This window comes from Elephantulus edwardii, unplaced genomic scaffold (assembly GCF_000299155.1).
Source record: "Elephantulus edwardii isolate Elephantulus edwardi_28Jun2011 unplaced genomic scaffold, EleEdw1.0 scaffold00044, whole genome shotgun sequence".
Taxonomy (NCBI): domain Eukaryota; kingdom Metazoa; phylum Chordata; class Mammalia; order Macroscelidea; family Macroscelididae; genus Elephantulus; species Elephantulus edwardii.
This window is the reverse complement of record NW_006399794.1, coordinates 2,043,575-2,062,130: the sequence shown is the minus strand read 5'-3', so window position 1 is coordinate 2,062,130 and position 18,556 is coordinate 2,043,575. Positions and strand designations below refer to the sequence as shown.

Below are 18,556 nucleotides of genomic sequence, written 5' to 3'. Positions count from 1 at the left end.
GATGGATCTTGGCTGAAACAGATTACCAGAAGAATGTCTTTTTCTGTGTTTTATTGACTTTACACAGACTTTGACTGTGTAAGTCATAACAAATGTAGCTAATATTGAGAAGAATGGCAATCCCAGAACATTTACTTGTGCTCATGTGATTCCTATACGTAGACCAAGACATTGTTGTGTGAACAGACCAGATGAACACTGCATGGTTTAAAATCAGAAAAGGTGTGCATCAGGCTTTGTGTCCTTTCTCCATACATGTTCACTTTGTATGCTGAACAAATCATTTGAAAAACTACTTTATTAAGGGAAAAATAGCATAATGATAGGGGGAAGACGCCTTAAAAAGCTGTTGTGTAGATGGCACAACCTTGCTTGCTGAGAGTGAAGAAGACTTAACAAAAATCCTCACCACTGAGACAGTAAATAGGTAACATCAAGATGGATGGAGAAGATTGAAGTCTATGATTTAATCTGTTTTTGAAGGTACAGTCAGCATTCTTAGACCAACAGTTAGAAATCAGAATATGTATTGGTTGGGAAAAATCTGCTGTCAGGAACCTCTCCAGAGTGCTAAGGAGCAGTGATGTCTATTTAAAGACTAAGATGAACCTGATCCAAAACATGATCTTTTCAGTTATTTGCTATGCATCTAAAATCTGTACAGTAAATAAGGATGGCAGAAGAAGAATTGATGTCTTTGAACTGTGGTGTTGAAGAAGATTATCGTATGGACTGCCAAAAGAACAAATATAACTTGGGAAAAGTGCAACTAGGGTGCTCCTAAAAGCGAGGATGGTGAAGCTTTTTCTCTTATACTTTGGGCATGTTGTTAGGAGAGGGCAGTCCTTGGAAAAGGATATATATCATGCTTGAAAGGATGGAGGCTCTGTGAAAGAGACCCTCAGGGAGGTGAATTGATGCAGTGACTGTAAAAGCGGGCTCAAGTATATCAAAGATAATAGAGATAATGAGAATGGTACAAGATAAGGCAAGGTTCAGGTCCACTAATAGAGTCACTGACATAGTCTTATTTGAGTAGATCACACAGAGCATCAGTTTGCTTTTAAGATCCCGGGTACTACCCACTGAACTAGGAAGAAAAATAGAAGCACTAAACATGCTATTAAGCCTATTAACTGAAATATCCCATAAAACTGTGACCCTCACCTTTCCAAACCAAGGAACCAAATCCCATGAGGTATTTTGTTGTACATACACAGCCTCAGCCCTCTGTTTTTTAATTGTAATTCTGTCTCATACATCTTTGCCAATTTACCTTTTTAAACTTTTTTTTTTCAAAGTTGTTATTAACTGTTTGGGGTTTTGGGTTGTTTTTTTTTTTAATTTATTTTTCATTTCAATGAACATCTACAGAGATTTTGGAATTCCATTCATTCATTGTTGCACCCTTCTCCCCGCCCCCCCCCCGTTTGCTCCTCTATGTATGTACAACTCATTGATAGCAATTGTAAAAACTGACTGCCCTACTCTTAAAATATACCCTACCCTTAATGTGCTATTCCATCACTTTTAACCTTTCTCCCACTAACCATTGATAAACTTTACTCTCTGTACATTGTATTTTCTTATCTTTTTATGTGAGTCCCTTCAATATTTTTCTTTCTGTGGTTATTCAGTTCACTCAGCATTATGTCCACGAGCTCCTTCCATATTATAGCATATCTAAAGACTCCATTGCTCCTACTGGCTAAAGTAGTAGTCCAATGAATGTGTATATCACATTTGTTGATTTATTATGTTGGTGGGCATTTGGGATGCTTTTACTTTTTGGCTGTTGTAAATGACACTGCAGTGAACACTGATATTTAGGGTTTCTTTTTGAGTCTCTGCATTCTAGTCTTTTGGGAATGGAATTTTGCTAGGTTATATGGTATTTATATTTTCTATTTTTTTGAGGAACAACTATAATGTATTCCACTACGACTTAAGTCATTTTGCATACCCACCAGCAATGGATAAGGTATCCTTAAGGATGGTCCCACATCCTTGCCAGTGTTAATTTCTGTTTTGTTGTTGCTTTGTTTTGTTTTTAATTTATCTTTACTCTCCTAGTATGAATGAAATAATTACATTATTGATTTACGTCAGTGGCTGACGACACTGAGCATTTTTTTCATGTGTTAAGTGACCATTTGAATATTGTCTTTGTTGAAATGTATAGTCAGTTCCTTCGCTTCATTATCAAGTTTATGTTTGTTTTGCACAATGAATTAGAGAATATTCTTTCCTTCTTCATTTATTAGATGAGTTTAAACTATATTGATGTTAATTCTTCTCTAAATGTTTGGTAGAAATCTCCAGTGAAGTCATCTGATTCAGGACTTTATTATGTTAGGAGTTTTTGATCACTGAGTTTGACACTTGTAAGTAATATATAGTATAAGTTAAAAAGTAGTACACTTCTTTTTGGCTCAGCTCTGTGACTGCAGTTGAGGTAAAACCTAAATCGTTGGAATCAACTTGTAATTGACCCCTCTACTGGCTTTCAGAAGCTGTAAATTGCACAGGAGGAGATTGCTCTGCCCGTCTCTCTGTCATAGAGTCATGGGTAGAGTCGAACGACTGGAGAAATGTCCCTTTGGGGCTAGTAGCACAACTCCCTACTACAAACTAGGCCACCAGAGATCTTCTTAAAGAAGATTACTATTTAAAATCATATGAAAGATACCATGTGAAACTTTTTATTAACCTCATGTCTTTGTGTTTATATAGGTGCTTGCTTATGTGTTTATAGGTGCTTGCTTATAACTTGATAAATTGTGTAAGAGTTCTTAACATGCATATTAATGTATCTACATTCTTGCTAAGTTTAAAAATAGTCTTTACCATCTTAATGAAACATTGCTCTGTGATGTCTGTCTTTTCTTTTTTCTATTTAAAGACTTTTGGGGGAAGCCCAGAGGTAACTGTAGTCTAGTGGGTAGGGAATTTGCATTGCCAACCCAAAAGTAGGTGGTTTGAATCCAGCAGCTGCTCTCTGTAGGGGGAAGGTGCACAGTCTCCTCTTGTGTGACTCACAGCCTCTGAAAAACAACTGATGGGTCAGCTATCAGTCCTTTCTGATTTGGCAATGAATTTGAAGTCTTTTTGTTAGTTAACAATGGAGATAAAAACAAGAACATGAGAGAAATAACACTATCTACAGGAAACATGAAACATAGTCTTAATTCTTAACCAAGTAAACATAAAACTTGACACTAAAAAACTATTTGCCCTTTCAGAGCTCACATCCCAAGTTGATGCAAGACTTGGGACGCCACTCAGAATCAGGAGTTGTAGCCACCAATAAAGACTGTTGTTGGTGCCATTTAATTTTAAAAAAAAAAAAGGAGCTCTGGTTTCCTAGTGGCAAGAAGTTGCACTGCAATCCAGAGGTACACAGTTTGAATCCACCAGATGGTCTGCTGGAGAAGGAGGGACAATCCCCTCCTGTACCAGTCAGATCCGATTTGACGCTCCACACACACAAAATAATAAAATAAAAAAACAAAAAGAACGAGCACTTTACCTCAGTTCTTATTTCCCATTACCCATCTGTTGGTCTAGTGATAAGGAACTGCAGTGCAGTCCCAAAGATAGGCTGTTCAAATCCAGCAGCTGCTTCACAGGGGAAAGAAGAGCAATCTTTCTCAGCAAACTGCCTCTGAAAATCTGCTGGCAGGTCAGCTATGGGTGGGTTCAACACTTACCTTTTAAAAAAAAAATAGCCTCAATTTCTGTTTCTATGTCTTTACATGTGACAGAAGTGATGGTGAAAGTTCATGTTGTTGATTTGAAGGCAGAAACTGTAGCTTCTCCTGTAACTGTTCGAGCCTACTTAAATCAGACAATTACAGAATTCAAGCAACTTATATCAAAGGTAAGTTTCTGAATTGGTAAGTGAATTTTTGATTACCCATTGTATACAGTGATAGCTATGAATGTGTAGGCTTTACCCCCAGGAGCCAATAGTTATAAGACAAAAAAGCTCAAAAAATGGAAGAAAAAGAATTGAGCCAAGTAAGAAGGTACGAAAGCATGAAGCTTTGTATATAAGCTATATATTTTATCTGGCTCATAAAATAGACATAGATCTGAAAATGTAACGTTAGTTTATTTCATGGAAGATTTTAAACAGCAAACATAAAAGGTTGAGTTCTGTTTGTTAGAATTAAAAAAAAATGTTTTCGTTGTAAATCTCCTTCTTTTCTCATATTTACAAGTAAGTTATTTAAGAGTACTTTCTTATAAAATTGCTTTCCTATAGGCTATCCATTTACCTGCTGAAACAATGAGAATAGTGCTGGAACGCTGTTATAATGATTTGCGTCTTCTCAGTGTGCCCAGTAAAACTCTAAAAGCTGAAGGATTTTTTAGAAGTAACAAGGTATAGTATGTCTTTACTTTTTAATTAACTATTTTCTAAACTGGTAATAATAAATGAAATCAAGTTCAGATCAGGACTTTGAACACGTTGTAAGCCTGGCTGTCACTTTGTATTTCCACCCTAGATATACTTCATTATTAAAATGTATGTTTTAACTAGATCCCCACGTAAGTCTTAGAAATCACCAAGTAACTCTTAGGTAAACATGTAAATCTAGAGATCTTGGTAAAGTATCGATTCTGATTCAGTGATATCTTGGCTGGAAATGTAAATTCTCAGCAGGAGGTCAAACCTGAATTAACTGATTCAAAGACCTGATCCAGGCCTTCTAAGTCAGGTGACCTCTAGGAATTCATAGTGGGTAACCAGAAAACTAGTGATACAGTAACAGAAACCACAGCCATCTGTGTATGATCATTTTTTTCTTTCCTCTTTTTTTATTATTATACTAGTTTATTTACAAAATTCAAATACATTGTTTTCTAGAACAGATTCTTCCAGTTTCCCTCAGCTCCCCATCAAATTGTACAACTCTATGATTAATCTCCCCTCCCCCTGCACATCCTCATCCCTCTGCTTCCACCCTCCCCCTCCCTTGGATACTTAAACTCAATCTACAATAATGGTTTTATACAATATTTGTCCTTAAAATTAGTTCACTCAGCATAATGCTCTCCAGTTCATCCCAGATTAGGTAATAATTTATAAAATCCTTGCTCTTGCATGCTGCATGCTATCCCATTGTGTGAATGTAGCATAATTTCTCAATTCATTTGTTTGTAGTTGGACATCTGAGCTTTTTTCACATTCTTGTAATGGTGAATAATGCTGCTATGAACATTGGTGTACAAATTTCAGTTTGTGCCTCAGTTCTCATTTTCTCAGCATATAATCCAAGTAGTAGCTGGGTCATGACCTTTAACATTTTCATGTTCTTCCGACATTGTAGGGAAGTCATATCAAGCTTCTCTCTTTCACCTAACTTGATCTCACAATTCCTCTCCCTCTTTTCCTTTGCTCTTGCACTACCATCTACCTGAAATGTTCTTCCCTCTTGCTCCTTGTAATATTTTTTCAAGTTCCAGGTTAGCACTACTTCCTTGATGAAGACTTCATGACTGTTTCTACCCACATTATTCCTTGAATTTTGTTCATTTTTTTGATTCTCCAGTAAGGCAGTAGTATTTCATAGTGAAACTCAGAGTCATATCAAGCACAGAGAATTCACCCAACAGCATTCCCTCTGCCTATTATTCTGTTATCTCAGTAGGAGAAGATTCATCTTGATCTTGTTCTTTTATTTTTTCATATGATATATAGTCTTCATAATGATCTGTTCCATCAGTTTTTCATATATAATTGTTCTAATGTCATTGGCCCCCTTCATGAATTATATTCAGAACGTTTCTTATTTAACATCTTTGATTTATCACCTTTTTCACTTCAATCATTCATACACATTTCATTCTATAACATTAATTTTAGTACTTAGAATGTAATCATACTTTTCCCACTTGGCCCATAATTCTGATTTCCATTAATCTTTCTATTAACCTCTGACCTTTCTCACACCTTTTCTCACTTTTTCATCTACATACAGCAGTCTGGTAGAGTATTTATCTTTTTTGTTTGTTCATTACAATTTGTTGCATAAATTGGTGTTCATACTAAATTTTTATTTCCTCATGTTAGGTGCCCTCGAGTCAACTACAAATCCTTGCAACTCTAAGTAAACAGATCTGAACCTTGCCCTATCCTTCTCCCTCCTCAAAATATCCGTTTTGCTTGAGCCCACTAAAGCCGTAGTGTCAGTCCATCTTGTCGCTGTTAAATACAAGACTTTCTGGAAATTAGCCTCCTACTAAGGAAAATGTATGCTTATGTCCACTGTATCTTAACATGGATTTATGATCCATTTCAGAGACATATATGATCCTAATACTTCATTTCCTAACAGTTAAACGACTCTTTGTCAGTCCAGATTGTTTGACTAACAAAAGTACTGTCTCCTATTAATATTGATACTGTTCTTATGATGAATAAGAATTTTGTTAAACATAATGTAATGTAATTTTTGTCTTGCTTTTTAGGTATTTGTTGAAAGTTCTGAGACTTTGGATTACCAGATGGCCTTTACAGACTCTCACTTATGGAAACTCTTGGATCGGCATGCAAATACAATCAGATTATTTGTTTTGTTACCTGAACAGTCCCCAGGATCTTATTCTAAAAGGACAACATACCAAAAAGCTGGGGGTGATTCTAGTAATATAGATGATGATTGTGAAAGAGTTAAGGGACCTGTAGGAAGCCTAAAGTCTGTGGAGGCTATTTTGGAAGAAAGCACTGAAAAACTCAAAAGTTTGTCACTACAGCAACAGCAGGATGGAGATAATGGGGACAGCAGCAAGAGTACTGAGACAAGTGACTTTGAAAACATCGAATCACCTCTCAATGAGAGAGACTCTTCAGCTTCTGTGGATAACAGAGAACTTGAACAGCATATGCAGACTTCTGATCCAGAAAATTTTCAGTCTGAAGAACGATCAGACTCAGATGTAAATAATGACAGGAGTACCAGTTCAGTGGACAGTGATATTCTTAGCTCCAGTCATAGCAGTGATACTTTGTGCAATGCAGATAATGCTCAGATCCCTCTGGCTAATGGACTTGACTCCCATAGTATCACAAGTAGTAGAAGAACTAAAGCAAATGAAGGGAAAAAAGAGACATGGGATACAGCGGAAGAAGATTCTGGAACTGATAGTGAATACGATGAGAGTGGCAAGAGTAGGGGCGAAACACAGTACATGTATTTCAAAGCAGAACCCTATGCTGCAGAAGAAGGTTCTGGGGAAGGACATAAATGTATGTACTTCAGAGGGCTCTTTGAAATAGTACCATTCATTCAGTTCGTTTAACCTTTTAGCCATAAAAAAAATTAGCTGAGAATTATATACTTAGATCTAAAATCTCCTGTAGCTTCCTGAATTAGAAGATTCTTCTCTGTTGCTTTTATGTCTGCTTTTGATGTATATGTAGTGAAAAGTGTTGTTAGCCTTATATAGCACATTATATCTATATGGCAGTAATTATGTCCGAACTCTGGTAGGCTAAGAAAATCTTTATAGTACTCCACAGTAGGAAAGAATTAGGGTAAAATAATAGTTTAAAAAGTAGATGAAGACTCATAAAAAGCCTATGCCTTTTAGCAAGTTTGATATTTAGCACATACAAATTTTTTATTCTGTATATCCCCTCTCCCTTCCATCCCCTGAAATAGACACCAGCTCCTTTCCTCTAACTAACAGAGAAGCCTAAAGAGAAAAGAGAATTGTTTTCTTTCTTTCCAATTTGATGTTTTGAAGTGCCAGGCAAGGTACAAATTGGAAATGTCAAATTGGATAACCTTGTAAAGATAGAAGAGATCTTAAATGTTATTTCACACTTATTAGATAAGTAACACCAACCAGACAACCCTCCAATATTATGTAAAACTTAATTATCATTTTTAAAAAAGTATATCGTATCTTGGACAAAACCAGCAAAGAATTAGCAGAATTAAGTACAAGATACAAAACCTCTTCTCAGTGGGAAATAGCTGAAAAACTAAATATTTTGCATTAGTCTGTAACAAGACATAATACTACTAGCCCTTATATTTTTATATTTTAGTTTTCAAAAAATTTATACTTGTTCTCACTTGAAGCTTCTCTGAAATTAATAAAGCAAATATTAATATCCTCATTTGACAGATAAGAAAACTGAAGCTCTAAAGGATGAATGACTTCCCCAAAGTACATATATAGCTAGTAAGTAGTGGAATCATTACTAGAATTTAAGGCCACTAAGTGAATGCACTTGCTTCTTTTACCGCTGGAAGAGAGCTCTACACTTCATACATCATTTGCCTACCCACTCATTATTTCCTGAAACCATACTAGATAGCAGAGTCTATAAAAGCTGTTAGAACTAGACATGGTAAGGTCCAACTTTATGGTTCTAGATGATAGAAGGCACACAAAACACTCTATAAATGTACATGATAATCTCAAAATCCTATTGATAGAAATTGTCAGTATTGTATAAAAATGCACACATTTTTATTTTTGACATCTTTAGGTCTATAACATTACAACTAAATGACAGCCATGTAAGTATCTTACAGAAACTCAAATGTGAAAATGTAGACTGGAAGGCCAAAATGAAAACAGAAACCTATTATAATGATGCTTTAGATTTGTTTGACACTTTACCCCATCATGTTATCTAATTATCTTAGCCACACCAAAAACCAAACCCAGTGTTACAAGTAGATTCCAACTCCTAGTGATCTTGTTGGACAGAACTACCCCATGGTAAATCTTTATGAAAACTGACAGCTTCCTCCTAAGGGGGGTTGAAACCACTGCTTTTGTCTCAGCGGCCATGCACTTCATCTGCTGTGCTACTAGGGCTCCTGTTGTCTTAAGATTTATATGAAATTGATGTTACTAGATCATTTTCTCTGATGAAGCAGCTGTTATAACATTTTCAGTCGTTTGCCTGGGGTCAAACATTCTTGGGGTTGTACGTATACTGCGCATTTCACCATTCTGTAGCTGCTACCACTCTTCTCGGTTTTTTTGCTTTTTGAGGGTCTAAATCATACATAGTAAAGTGAAAGTAGCCCATATGCTTTCTTACCATACTTGACCCTTCATGAGGTTAGAGGAAAAGTACCTCCTTTTCAGGAAAATGTTGGAAGTAAGTTTTAGAATAATGTGTTAAAATTTGACTACATGATAGTTTTCAGCTATAATTTCCAGCAAAATTCTGTGGTGCCACCTCAAATGCATTATGAAGAACCATGTTACTGATCAGGAACGTTCATGAACTCTTTTAAAAGGGAATTGCTGACCTCTTTAGCCTTATTGAAAATTCATACTGGACTGTTTTACTCCTATCTTAAAGTAGTAAAATGTAGTAATGAAAAGTAATGGTTTTTTGTTTTGTTTGATTTTTTTAAAATTGGGCTTTGACAAGCATTTATTTATAAGACCTTTAAAAACTCTGGAAAATACTTTTCACTGTTAGAAAACTTGTTTAGAGACAGAGGAATTGTAGTTGTTGTGGTGTACTGTCAAGTGTGAACTGACCAGCAGGTTTTCAGAGACAGTTAATTACATGGGAGGAGATTGTTCATCCTTTTCCCCCTCAGAGCAGCTGGTGGTTTCAAACTGCATACTTTTGCAGTGGCAGCACAATTCTTTCCTTCTAAACAACCAGACCTCTCTAGAGGCATAGGAATAACCAGCATCAAGATTTTTCAGATTATCTATCCTAAGACCTGTTTGTTCATCATAGTTCTTCAGTAATCTGAAAGTCGGTTTATGGTAGTAATTCTGAGTGATGAAATGACAAGTTAAAATAAGCAATTTTGAAACACAGTGACGTGTATAGCATGGACAGTTCATTTAGACAGTAATCAAATAGTATTTAAGTTGATCTTTATATTTTGTTTGCTGTTAATACCCTATTTTTACTGTTTTCTAATTAATATTTACCACATTTTCTACATTGAACTTGGACTTTATGACCAGAGAAATGACTAATGAACATTATTTGAAAAGTCCACTCAAAAATGCATTAACCGTAGAGTTGTAGTGACTTAGCAGTGTGAACCAGAAGTATTTTAGGACTGTAGGTGGTCTGTGGACCTTAACCAGCCTGGCAATTGTCAACCCCTTCTCTGCCTTCTAAGAGGAGGAGACAATTCCTTTTTTACTTTTCTGGAAAATGAAGGCTGGAGCTATAAGTAGGAACATCAGGAAGAATTCTCCTTACATAGCCTATAAAATAAGACACCGAGACTAAAAGCGTTAGCATCAGTACAAAAAATCATAAAATTCATCAAAGGTAATCTATTACAATGTGAGGAAGTATCTTGGAGAGATAATTTCTTATTATCCAGTCACGTGACACAGCAGATGCTCAACAGATGCTGATCCTGAAATTTTTTTCCGGTCGAAATTTTATGGCAAAATTTCCTAGTAAATTTTGAAGCAATTCCTGTGTGCCTGTACTAAAATATGGTAAAATATATATTACCATATAAATATATTACTTCAGTGACTCCATAGTTGTAACCCTGTGAGGTGGTATGAGTATCATCTCCAGTTTTCAAGTAAAGAAAGCGATAATGTGACTGATAATTTGTTCATTTCACGTAACTAGTAAGTAAACAGGAAACAGATTTCAAACCCAGCCAAGGTTTGTTATCATTGTGTAGGATTAGAAGTGTATGTGTAATGAATATTATTCTTAGTAATTATTTTAAAAGGATTCCTAGAAGTTTGGTTTTTAATTCAGGGAGGGAGGAGATAAGCACTAAAATCTCCCAGAAGAGTTAAGGCTCTCAGATTGTTGTTGTTAGGTGCCACTGAGCCGAGTATGACCCATAGCGATCCTGTGAACAAAAGACCGGATCCTGTTCTACCCTGTGCCATCCTCACACTTACTGGCATACTAGATCCCATTTAGGCAGTCACTATGTCAGTCCACCTACTTGAGAGTCTTCCATCTCCTTTGCCAACTCTCTACCCTTCCACGTATCATATCCCTCTCTAAGGAATATATCCTCCTAGCAACATGCCCAGAGTATGTGAGGCAAAGGCTCGTCATTCTTGCCTCCAAAGAACACTCCAGATGCACCCTCTCCAAGCTATATTTGTTTGTTCTTTTGGCCTGTGTGAGATGTTCAGTACTCTTCTCCAACATCAGAGCTCAAAGGCATCAATTCTTCTTCTGTCATCCTTATTCAGTGTTCAGCTCTCAGATGCATAGCAAGTGATCAAAAAGACTGTGGCCTCAATCAGACGCACTTTAGTCCTCAAACTGACATCATTACTCCTCAGTAATTTGGAGAGGTCCCTAACTGCAGATGTTCACAGTGCATCTCATTTCCTGATTGTCAGGTGATACCTGACATTATTCACATTATATTATTTATTTTGCTGCAAGTCAGGTAACAGGGGAAGGATATTTTCTTGTTTATAGCATATTACAAAGTACATATTTTATTTATTTATTTTTTATTTTTAAATTAATTTTAATAGACATTTACAGAGGTTTTGGATTTCCATTTATTCATTGTCGCACTTTTCTCCCTGCCCACCCCTCCCCACCAGCTTGCTCCCCCCTCCGAAAAGAAAAAGAAAAAAAAATATTCCTGCATTAGTATACAAGTCCCACATCCCTTACCCACCACCCCCCACCCTGAGTACACTTCTCTGTGCAACCTTAATTCTGGATTCCTGTGCAAAGTATATATATTTTTTTAATGTTTGTTTCTGTTTTGTTTTTTAACTTAGGGTTGATGGTACATGTTGATAAAAGAATTACCCTGGCTGCTTTCAAACAACATTTAGAGCCCTTTGTTGGAGTTTTATCTTCTCACTTCAAGGTCTTTCGAGTCTATGCCAGCAATCAAGAGTTTGAGAGCGTTCGACTAAATGAGACACTTTCATCATTTTCAGATGACAATAAGGTTAATTAAAATAATTTTTGAATAATTAGAATCTTTTAATGATAGATTTGAGAACATCTTGCACTATTTTCAAATAAGGTGAAATGGGATATACTAAAGAAGTCATTTTTTTCTTTTATGCCTAGTAGTTATTTGTTTTGCTTTAATGAAAACATTTGTTAAATGTTAACTTGTGTGTCAGTTACTCTTCTAGGTGCTGTACATTCAGAGATAAAGGACAAAGAACTAGGGAGTTTTGGAAAGCAAAACTTAACAGTGGAATGAGAATGGGATGGTTTTTTTATTTTATTAATTTTAATGAACATTTACAAAGATCTCATATTTTCATTCATTCATTGTTGCACTTTTTTCCTTACCCCCCTCCCCCCAGTTCGCTTCTCTCTCCAAAAAGCAAAAGATAAACTTCTTCATTGGTATACAGTCCCCCCACCTGTCCCCAATGCACTCCGCTATGCAACCTTAATTCTGGATTCCTGTGATAATCATAATATGCTATCATATATCACTTTTAAACTGTTCTCTCCCTCATCTGTTTCAATTCAGTATACATAATCTATCCAGTTTTTCTCAGTCTTAGCCCAACCCCGATGTCAGTCACTTTCTACAACAGTGGCACCAATGCAGTATTTTTCCTTCTGTGACCGAGACATTCCACTCACATAATGTCCTCCAGGGTTACCCATTTTGAATAGTACTGCATGAGTTCCTTGTTTTTCAGTGCAGTGTAGTATTCCATTGTGTGACTATACCACAACTTCTCTATCCATTCGTTTGTTGATGGGCACTTAGGTTGTTTCCAACTCCTAGCTATTGTGAACAAAGCCATGATGAACATGGGTGTGCATGTATCTGCTTGGATGTCAGTTATGGTCTCCTTGGGGTAAATTCCCAGTAGTGGAATTGCTGGGTCAAATGGTATCTCTATTTGCAACTTTTTGAGAAAGCGCCACACCACTTTCCATAATGGTTACATCATTTTACACTCCCAACAACAGCGAATAAGGGTTCCAGTTTCTTCACAACCTCGCCAGCATTTGTTGCTTGCTGTTGTATTAAATTTTGCTATTCTTACTGGGGTGAGATGATATCTCACAGTTGTTTTGATTTGCATCTCTCTTAGGGCTAGGGATTTTGAACATTTCTTGATGTGCTTGTTGGCCATCTGAATGTCTTCTTTGGTGAAGTGTCTGTTCATATCCTGTGAGAATGGGCTGATTTTTACTGAGACAGTACATCTAAAAAAAATGTCTTTGATTTATAGATTACAATTAGACTGGGAAGAGCACTTAAAAAAGGAGAATACAGAGTTAAAGTATACCAGCTTTTAGTCAATGAACAAGAGGTAAGTTAATACCCTCTGAGGTTACATTTTGTGGATTTTGAAAACGTAATGAAGTGATTATATTAGGAGCAATTTCTTTTTAATTCTGCAAAGCAAGATTCAACAGACTTTTCCTATGAATTGTTTTCCCTTTAGGGGCTACACAATCTCTATTGCAGTAACTCAGTGGTGCCAATATAGTACAGAACAGTACATGGCCTGTAAATGAAGCAGAGTGGCTATATCCTAATAACATTTTTATTTACAAACTCAAGCAACCAACCAAATTTTCAAGCCACTCTTTGCCGTCAAGAGGGATTATGTTAGTGAAGATAGTGCAGGACTAGAAAGTGTTTGATTCTGTTGTACAGGATCACCAATGAGTTGGAACCAATTCGAGGTCATTTAACATTTGTGCTTGCCTCTTCAGAACGATTACATATTGGTACAGATGATGGTGGTTAGCCTGTATTTGTTACATTTTGTGCTCAGTTTTTAATACTTAGTTATAATTTAAATAGAATTTTCTATGTACCAGACAATGCTTTTAATATTTGTTGAGAACCATCAAGTCACTTCATACTCAAGAGTAATCCAATGTGCAGCAGAAAGAGCCTAAAAGAGTCATGTAAGTTGTAAATACCTTTGAAAAACTCATTTAACCCTCACTAATTGACTCTGTGATATAAAGACTTTACATTACTCCCATTCTGTAAATGAAGTAATTGAAACACAGGTTAAGTCACTCACTTGAAACACAGGTTAAGTCACTCACTTGCTCAAAGTCACACAACTTATAAATGGTGAATTCAGAAACTAATAAGTTATGTTGTCCAAGATCTACAGTCTTAACCATTGTACTGTACTGCCACTGTCGTTTGGTCTTTTCTTAGTTTCAGTTCTTAATTTCACCATTTTGGGGGAGTGATCTATTAACTGGCCCAGTGAGTAAAGAGTTGCACTGCCAACCCAAAGGCAGACAGTTTGCGTCTACCAGCTGTTCCAAGTGAGAAAGATAGGCACTCTCTTCCTGTGCAGTTTACAGCTTCTGAAAACCTGCTGGAAGGTCAGCTATGAGTCTAACAGACAGTAGTTTATTAACTAATTTAATGCCCACCATATGTATGGTTTGTGACAGCTCTCCAAAAGAAAAAAGCAGAGATCCAGTAGTGTTTTTTACAGTGTTTGTAACATCTTACTGTAGACTTAGACAGATGTGAAAAGCCAAATAGCAACAAAGGGTCAATTTTTCATAAAAGGTCTTCACTTGTTAAATTAATTTTGCGAAGTATTTATCACATCTCTAAAATACGACCTTTTATAATTAATTTGACTCTCGTTCTGCTTCTGTATATTCTGAATCCTTTGCTTTGAGACAGTGTATTTGAATTTAATACGTTTCTCTCAATGTATTCCATAAAAATGGTTCTTTTTCTTTTCAAAATTGTGATCATTTTATTAAAGGAAAGGAAACATAAATGCATTATGCTATTTAATATTCACAATGACCTAGTAAAGGGACCATCCCCACCTTATGGATGTGAAAATTGAGGTACTGAAATGGTAAATAAACTCGCCCAAGATAGTGCAGCTAGTAAGTAGTATATCTAGGAACAGAGTATAACCTAGACAGACTCCTAAACTCAAGTTTTTTTTTAGTCATGTTGTGAAATAGCAATAAAATGGCTTATTCTTTCTTATTATAGAATGTAATTTAAGCACTGATTGTTTTTATATTCTTAGCCATGCAAATTTCTGCTAGATGCTGTGTTTGCTAAAGGAATGACTGTCCGGCAATCAAAAGAGGAATTAATTCCTCAACTCAGGGAGCAGTGTGGCTTAGAGCTCAGTATTGACAGGTAAGGTCAAATTAGAGCAGTTATCAGTGATTTGAAAAGAGACTGTATGGTTAGTAAATATAGATTGCTATGATTTTCCAAAACTAAAAAAGTCCTAGACTATTGAGTATTTTTGTATGGAGGACTAATTTTATTAAAGCTAAGCAAAAATATTAGAATTCTACTTGAAAATCCTCTGAAGGGTACTAAATATGAAATGTTGGGAGCATTTTGGTACACTTTATAAAAAAATTTTTATAACTATGATTTTTTTTTTTTTATTTAAAGAGAGTTAATTTTCCTAGGCATCATATTGGCCAGTTTTCTTAATTTAAGGATTTCAAATTATAACAATTTAAAAACATCTTATTATGTTTGTAGGTTTCGTCTAAGGAAAAAAACATGGAAGAATCCTGGCACTGTCTTTTTGGATTATCATATTTATGAAGAAGATATTAATATTTCTAGCAACTGGGAGGTTTTCCTTGAAGTTCTTGATGGTATTATGAATATTTTTGCGGGGAAATAATCGGAATTTTTTTTTACTTCATTTAGTAAAAATCTGTCCTTCCCCCCCATTAATCAAGCAATGAGTTAATAAGAATCTAATATAATTTTATTCATTAGCATAAAGGAATCATTGGTTAAGTCCCCATTAGTATTCCCCTAACTCCACACCCTCCCTGAGATGTTTTTCCTTTGCGTTCTAACAGCTCAAGTTCCTTTTGAGAGGGCCTTTGCATTTTCTTTCTCCTTTCTCTGAAAGGATTTTCTCTAATCTTGATAATAGTCATTCCCCCTTTGGAGGGAAATTGCAACGTCAAGGCTGGGTTGTTAAATTTTTAGTACTTTTTACAGAAAATGTTGCTAATTTTTTCTTACCCCTTTTTACTAATTAGTTTATTTTTTTTTAATTAGATTTCCCCCACCCTGACCCATGCTCCAGGGTACTAGTGATAATTTGGCAGAAATTTTGAGACTAGTGCCCAAGAAAGAGCACTTGCATTTGTTATCTATCCCAGTTTTAGTTATCAATAGCAATATATTTAAGATACTGTGGTGTGATGTAGTTATCAATAGCAATATATTTAAGATACTCTAGTGTTTTGGGAGGAGGTAGTGTGATGGTTGTTGTGATGTGCCATTGAGTCAGAATCAGCTCTAGCAGACCCTCCAGTGAGTTTTCAGAGACTGGGGATCGCATGGAGGAGATTGCCCATCTTTCTCTCACAAATCAGCTGGTGGATTCAAAACAACTGCCTTGTTGGTAGTGCAGTTGCTTACCTTCTATGCCACTAGTGCTTCCAGGCAATGTGGAGAGTTGATTTTTAGGAAACCATGTCAAAGTAAGTAACTTGTCCTCTATTATTTTGTGCTTTCCTATTGCTATTGCTTTCCTTTGGAAATTAAAGTATTGTAAGATCTGATTTTTTATTTAAGATTATGATAATTTTTAAGTGAGCTTAATAGTAAGGAGTTGCTGCTAACTCAAGGCACATAGTTCAAATCTACCAGCTGCTCTGAGAACAAAGATGAACTGTCTCCTCCCCCATCTCCCACTCCCAGTGCATTTTACTGCCCCTGAAAACCCACTAGAAGGTCTGTGGTGAATTGGTTCTGGCTTGATCACTTTTGAGAATTTAATGATGTTAACATCTTATCAAGGCTCTTTCAGGTCTAATTCCATTTACATTCCAGAGGTTGAAATTCTGATTAATTGACAGGTTAACTGGAAAGGCAAGGAACAACTAGGATGTATAGGCAGGTGCTTCACATTCTGATCCCTTCTCTGAGTGTCTTGGGCTCTTATACAAGATCACTTTGTCTAAGCAGGCCAGGAAGAGCTCATGTAGGACATAGAAGACACCCTTGTAAGGCAGGACTAAGCCTATATTAGCAGAGATTAGCCAGCAAATGTGGTTGGTGAATAGCTACATCAGTTTATTTAAGCAGATAAAGAATTGAAAAATGTAATGTGATTAAATGCAAGAAACATTTATTGACTCATAGTATTTTGCCAGACACTTGCTACAAAGATGAGTAAGAGTCAAGAGTTGCACTCCAGATACATGTAATCTGATGGGAGAAATAAAACTGTCCATTTTAAAGTTATCAATCGGTAGCTAAGGGACTGAATTAGTGTAAGTTGCTCCAGGTACTGCAAAAAGAAGGTAACAATGGAGCTGGATTTTAAAGAATCAGTGCAAAGAGAAGGGTTAAGACACACCAATTTAATGATAGCTTGAGAGAAATAGAAAGGATAAAGTAAGGATGATTTAAGATTGGAGATCCAAAGAAAAGAGTCATTGGTAGAGCAGTATCCAATAGGAATTAGGAAGGAGTGGAATCAAGAATATGTCTTCTAAAACTGGATAAAGAATAGTAGATATTTCATTCTCACAATTTCTTTAGATAATTGACGTGCTTTTTTTGGCCAGCTTTTTAAGGACAACACATGAAGTAAATGTTTTTTGATTAGTCAGGCCCTGTAGGAAAAGTCAAATTAAGAATCATTGGAGAAAGTAAGATGTTGACACATAATCATGCACGTTCTTAGGGATTGAGAAGATGAAGTCCATGTCACAGCTTGCAGTTTTGTCAAGACGATGGAGACCTTCAGAGATGAGGTTGGATCTCTTCCAGGAAGTTGTGTTAGAAAGCAGTAGTGTTGATGAACTGAGAGAGAAGGTAAGTTTTTTTAAACAAAATAAAATATATGTTTCCTTTAGATTTCTTAAAAGACAGTGTAGAAAGTGAGAGCAACTCACGGAGAGCAAAACACTGATGCAACAACCTTTCTCTGTTTGGGTCTGCCACACTTTGTGCTCCAACGTATTTGTTTCTTAGAGCTCCTAATGCTTTGAAAATTTCCATCAGACATTCCGAAATGGATCAGCTTTGTCCTGGGAGCAAGTTCTGGCTGTATAGTCTGTAACAAGTTGTACTGCTAAACCAGAGGCTACACATCTCCAGCAGCTCCAGGAAAAAGATGGGTAGTCTCTCTTGGTACAGTTTTAACAGCCTGGCAAACTCACTGGAGGGTCACTGAATCAGAAAGGACTTAACAGCGGTGCAAGTTTTAACCTGAGAAGTTAGGATTAATAGTTACTAGAGTATATTATTTTATGTCTAAAAAGAACAACTAAAGTATAATTGAAGATGTATGTATATACAATTCTGTATTGCAAAGGTTAGAATTATAAAGATCTCCAGAGAAAAGATGAGTTAATCACTGGTCCTACGACAGTTGGCTACTCAATTGAAAAAAAGATGTTTAAATTAATAACATTTTTTTCAGTGTTCACTTTCCCATAACATTTAGGTTTTTAGCTCCACGTCTCAGAACTAATTAAGCCTATAGATATGTTTTGCAAAAGTAAATACTCATCAGTAGGAAATAAAATGTTTTATTGTATAACTATAAAACAGACTGAGATTATATTTTGCTTTGGTTTTTTTATTTTTTTCATGGCTTCTCCTAT

At 36.0% G+C, this 18,556-nt stretch overlaps 1 protein-coding gene across 2 annotated transcripts in view; it reads left to right on the top strand.

Annotated features, from left to right (window-relative positions):
* Positions 1-18,556, top strand: part of USP47 (ubiquitin specific peptidase 47) — a 137,564-nt gene that overhangs the window by 112,130 nt on the left and 6,878 nt on the right. For both annotated transcript variants that reach the window (XM_006885411.1, XM_006885410.1), the window contains 8 exons: positions 3,765-3,880; positions 4,268-4,387; positions 6,478-7,255; positions 11,740-11,915; positions 13,177-13,257; positions 14,980-15,095; positions 15,456-15,574; positions 17,632-17,762. In XM_006885411.1, coding sequence (XP_006885473.1) covers positions 3,765-3,880; positions 4,268-4,387; positions 6,478-7,255; positions 11,740-11,915; positions 13,177-13,257; positions 14,980-15,095; positions 15,456-15,574; positions 17,632-17,762 — 1,637 coding nt within the window. The remainder of the gene's footprint in view (positions 1-3,764; positions 3,881-4,267; positions 4,388-6,477; positions 7,256-11,739; positions 11,916-13,176; positions 13,258-14,979; positions 15,096-15,455; positions 15,575-17,631; positions 17,763-18,556) is intronic.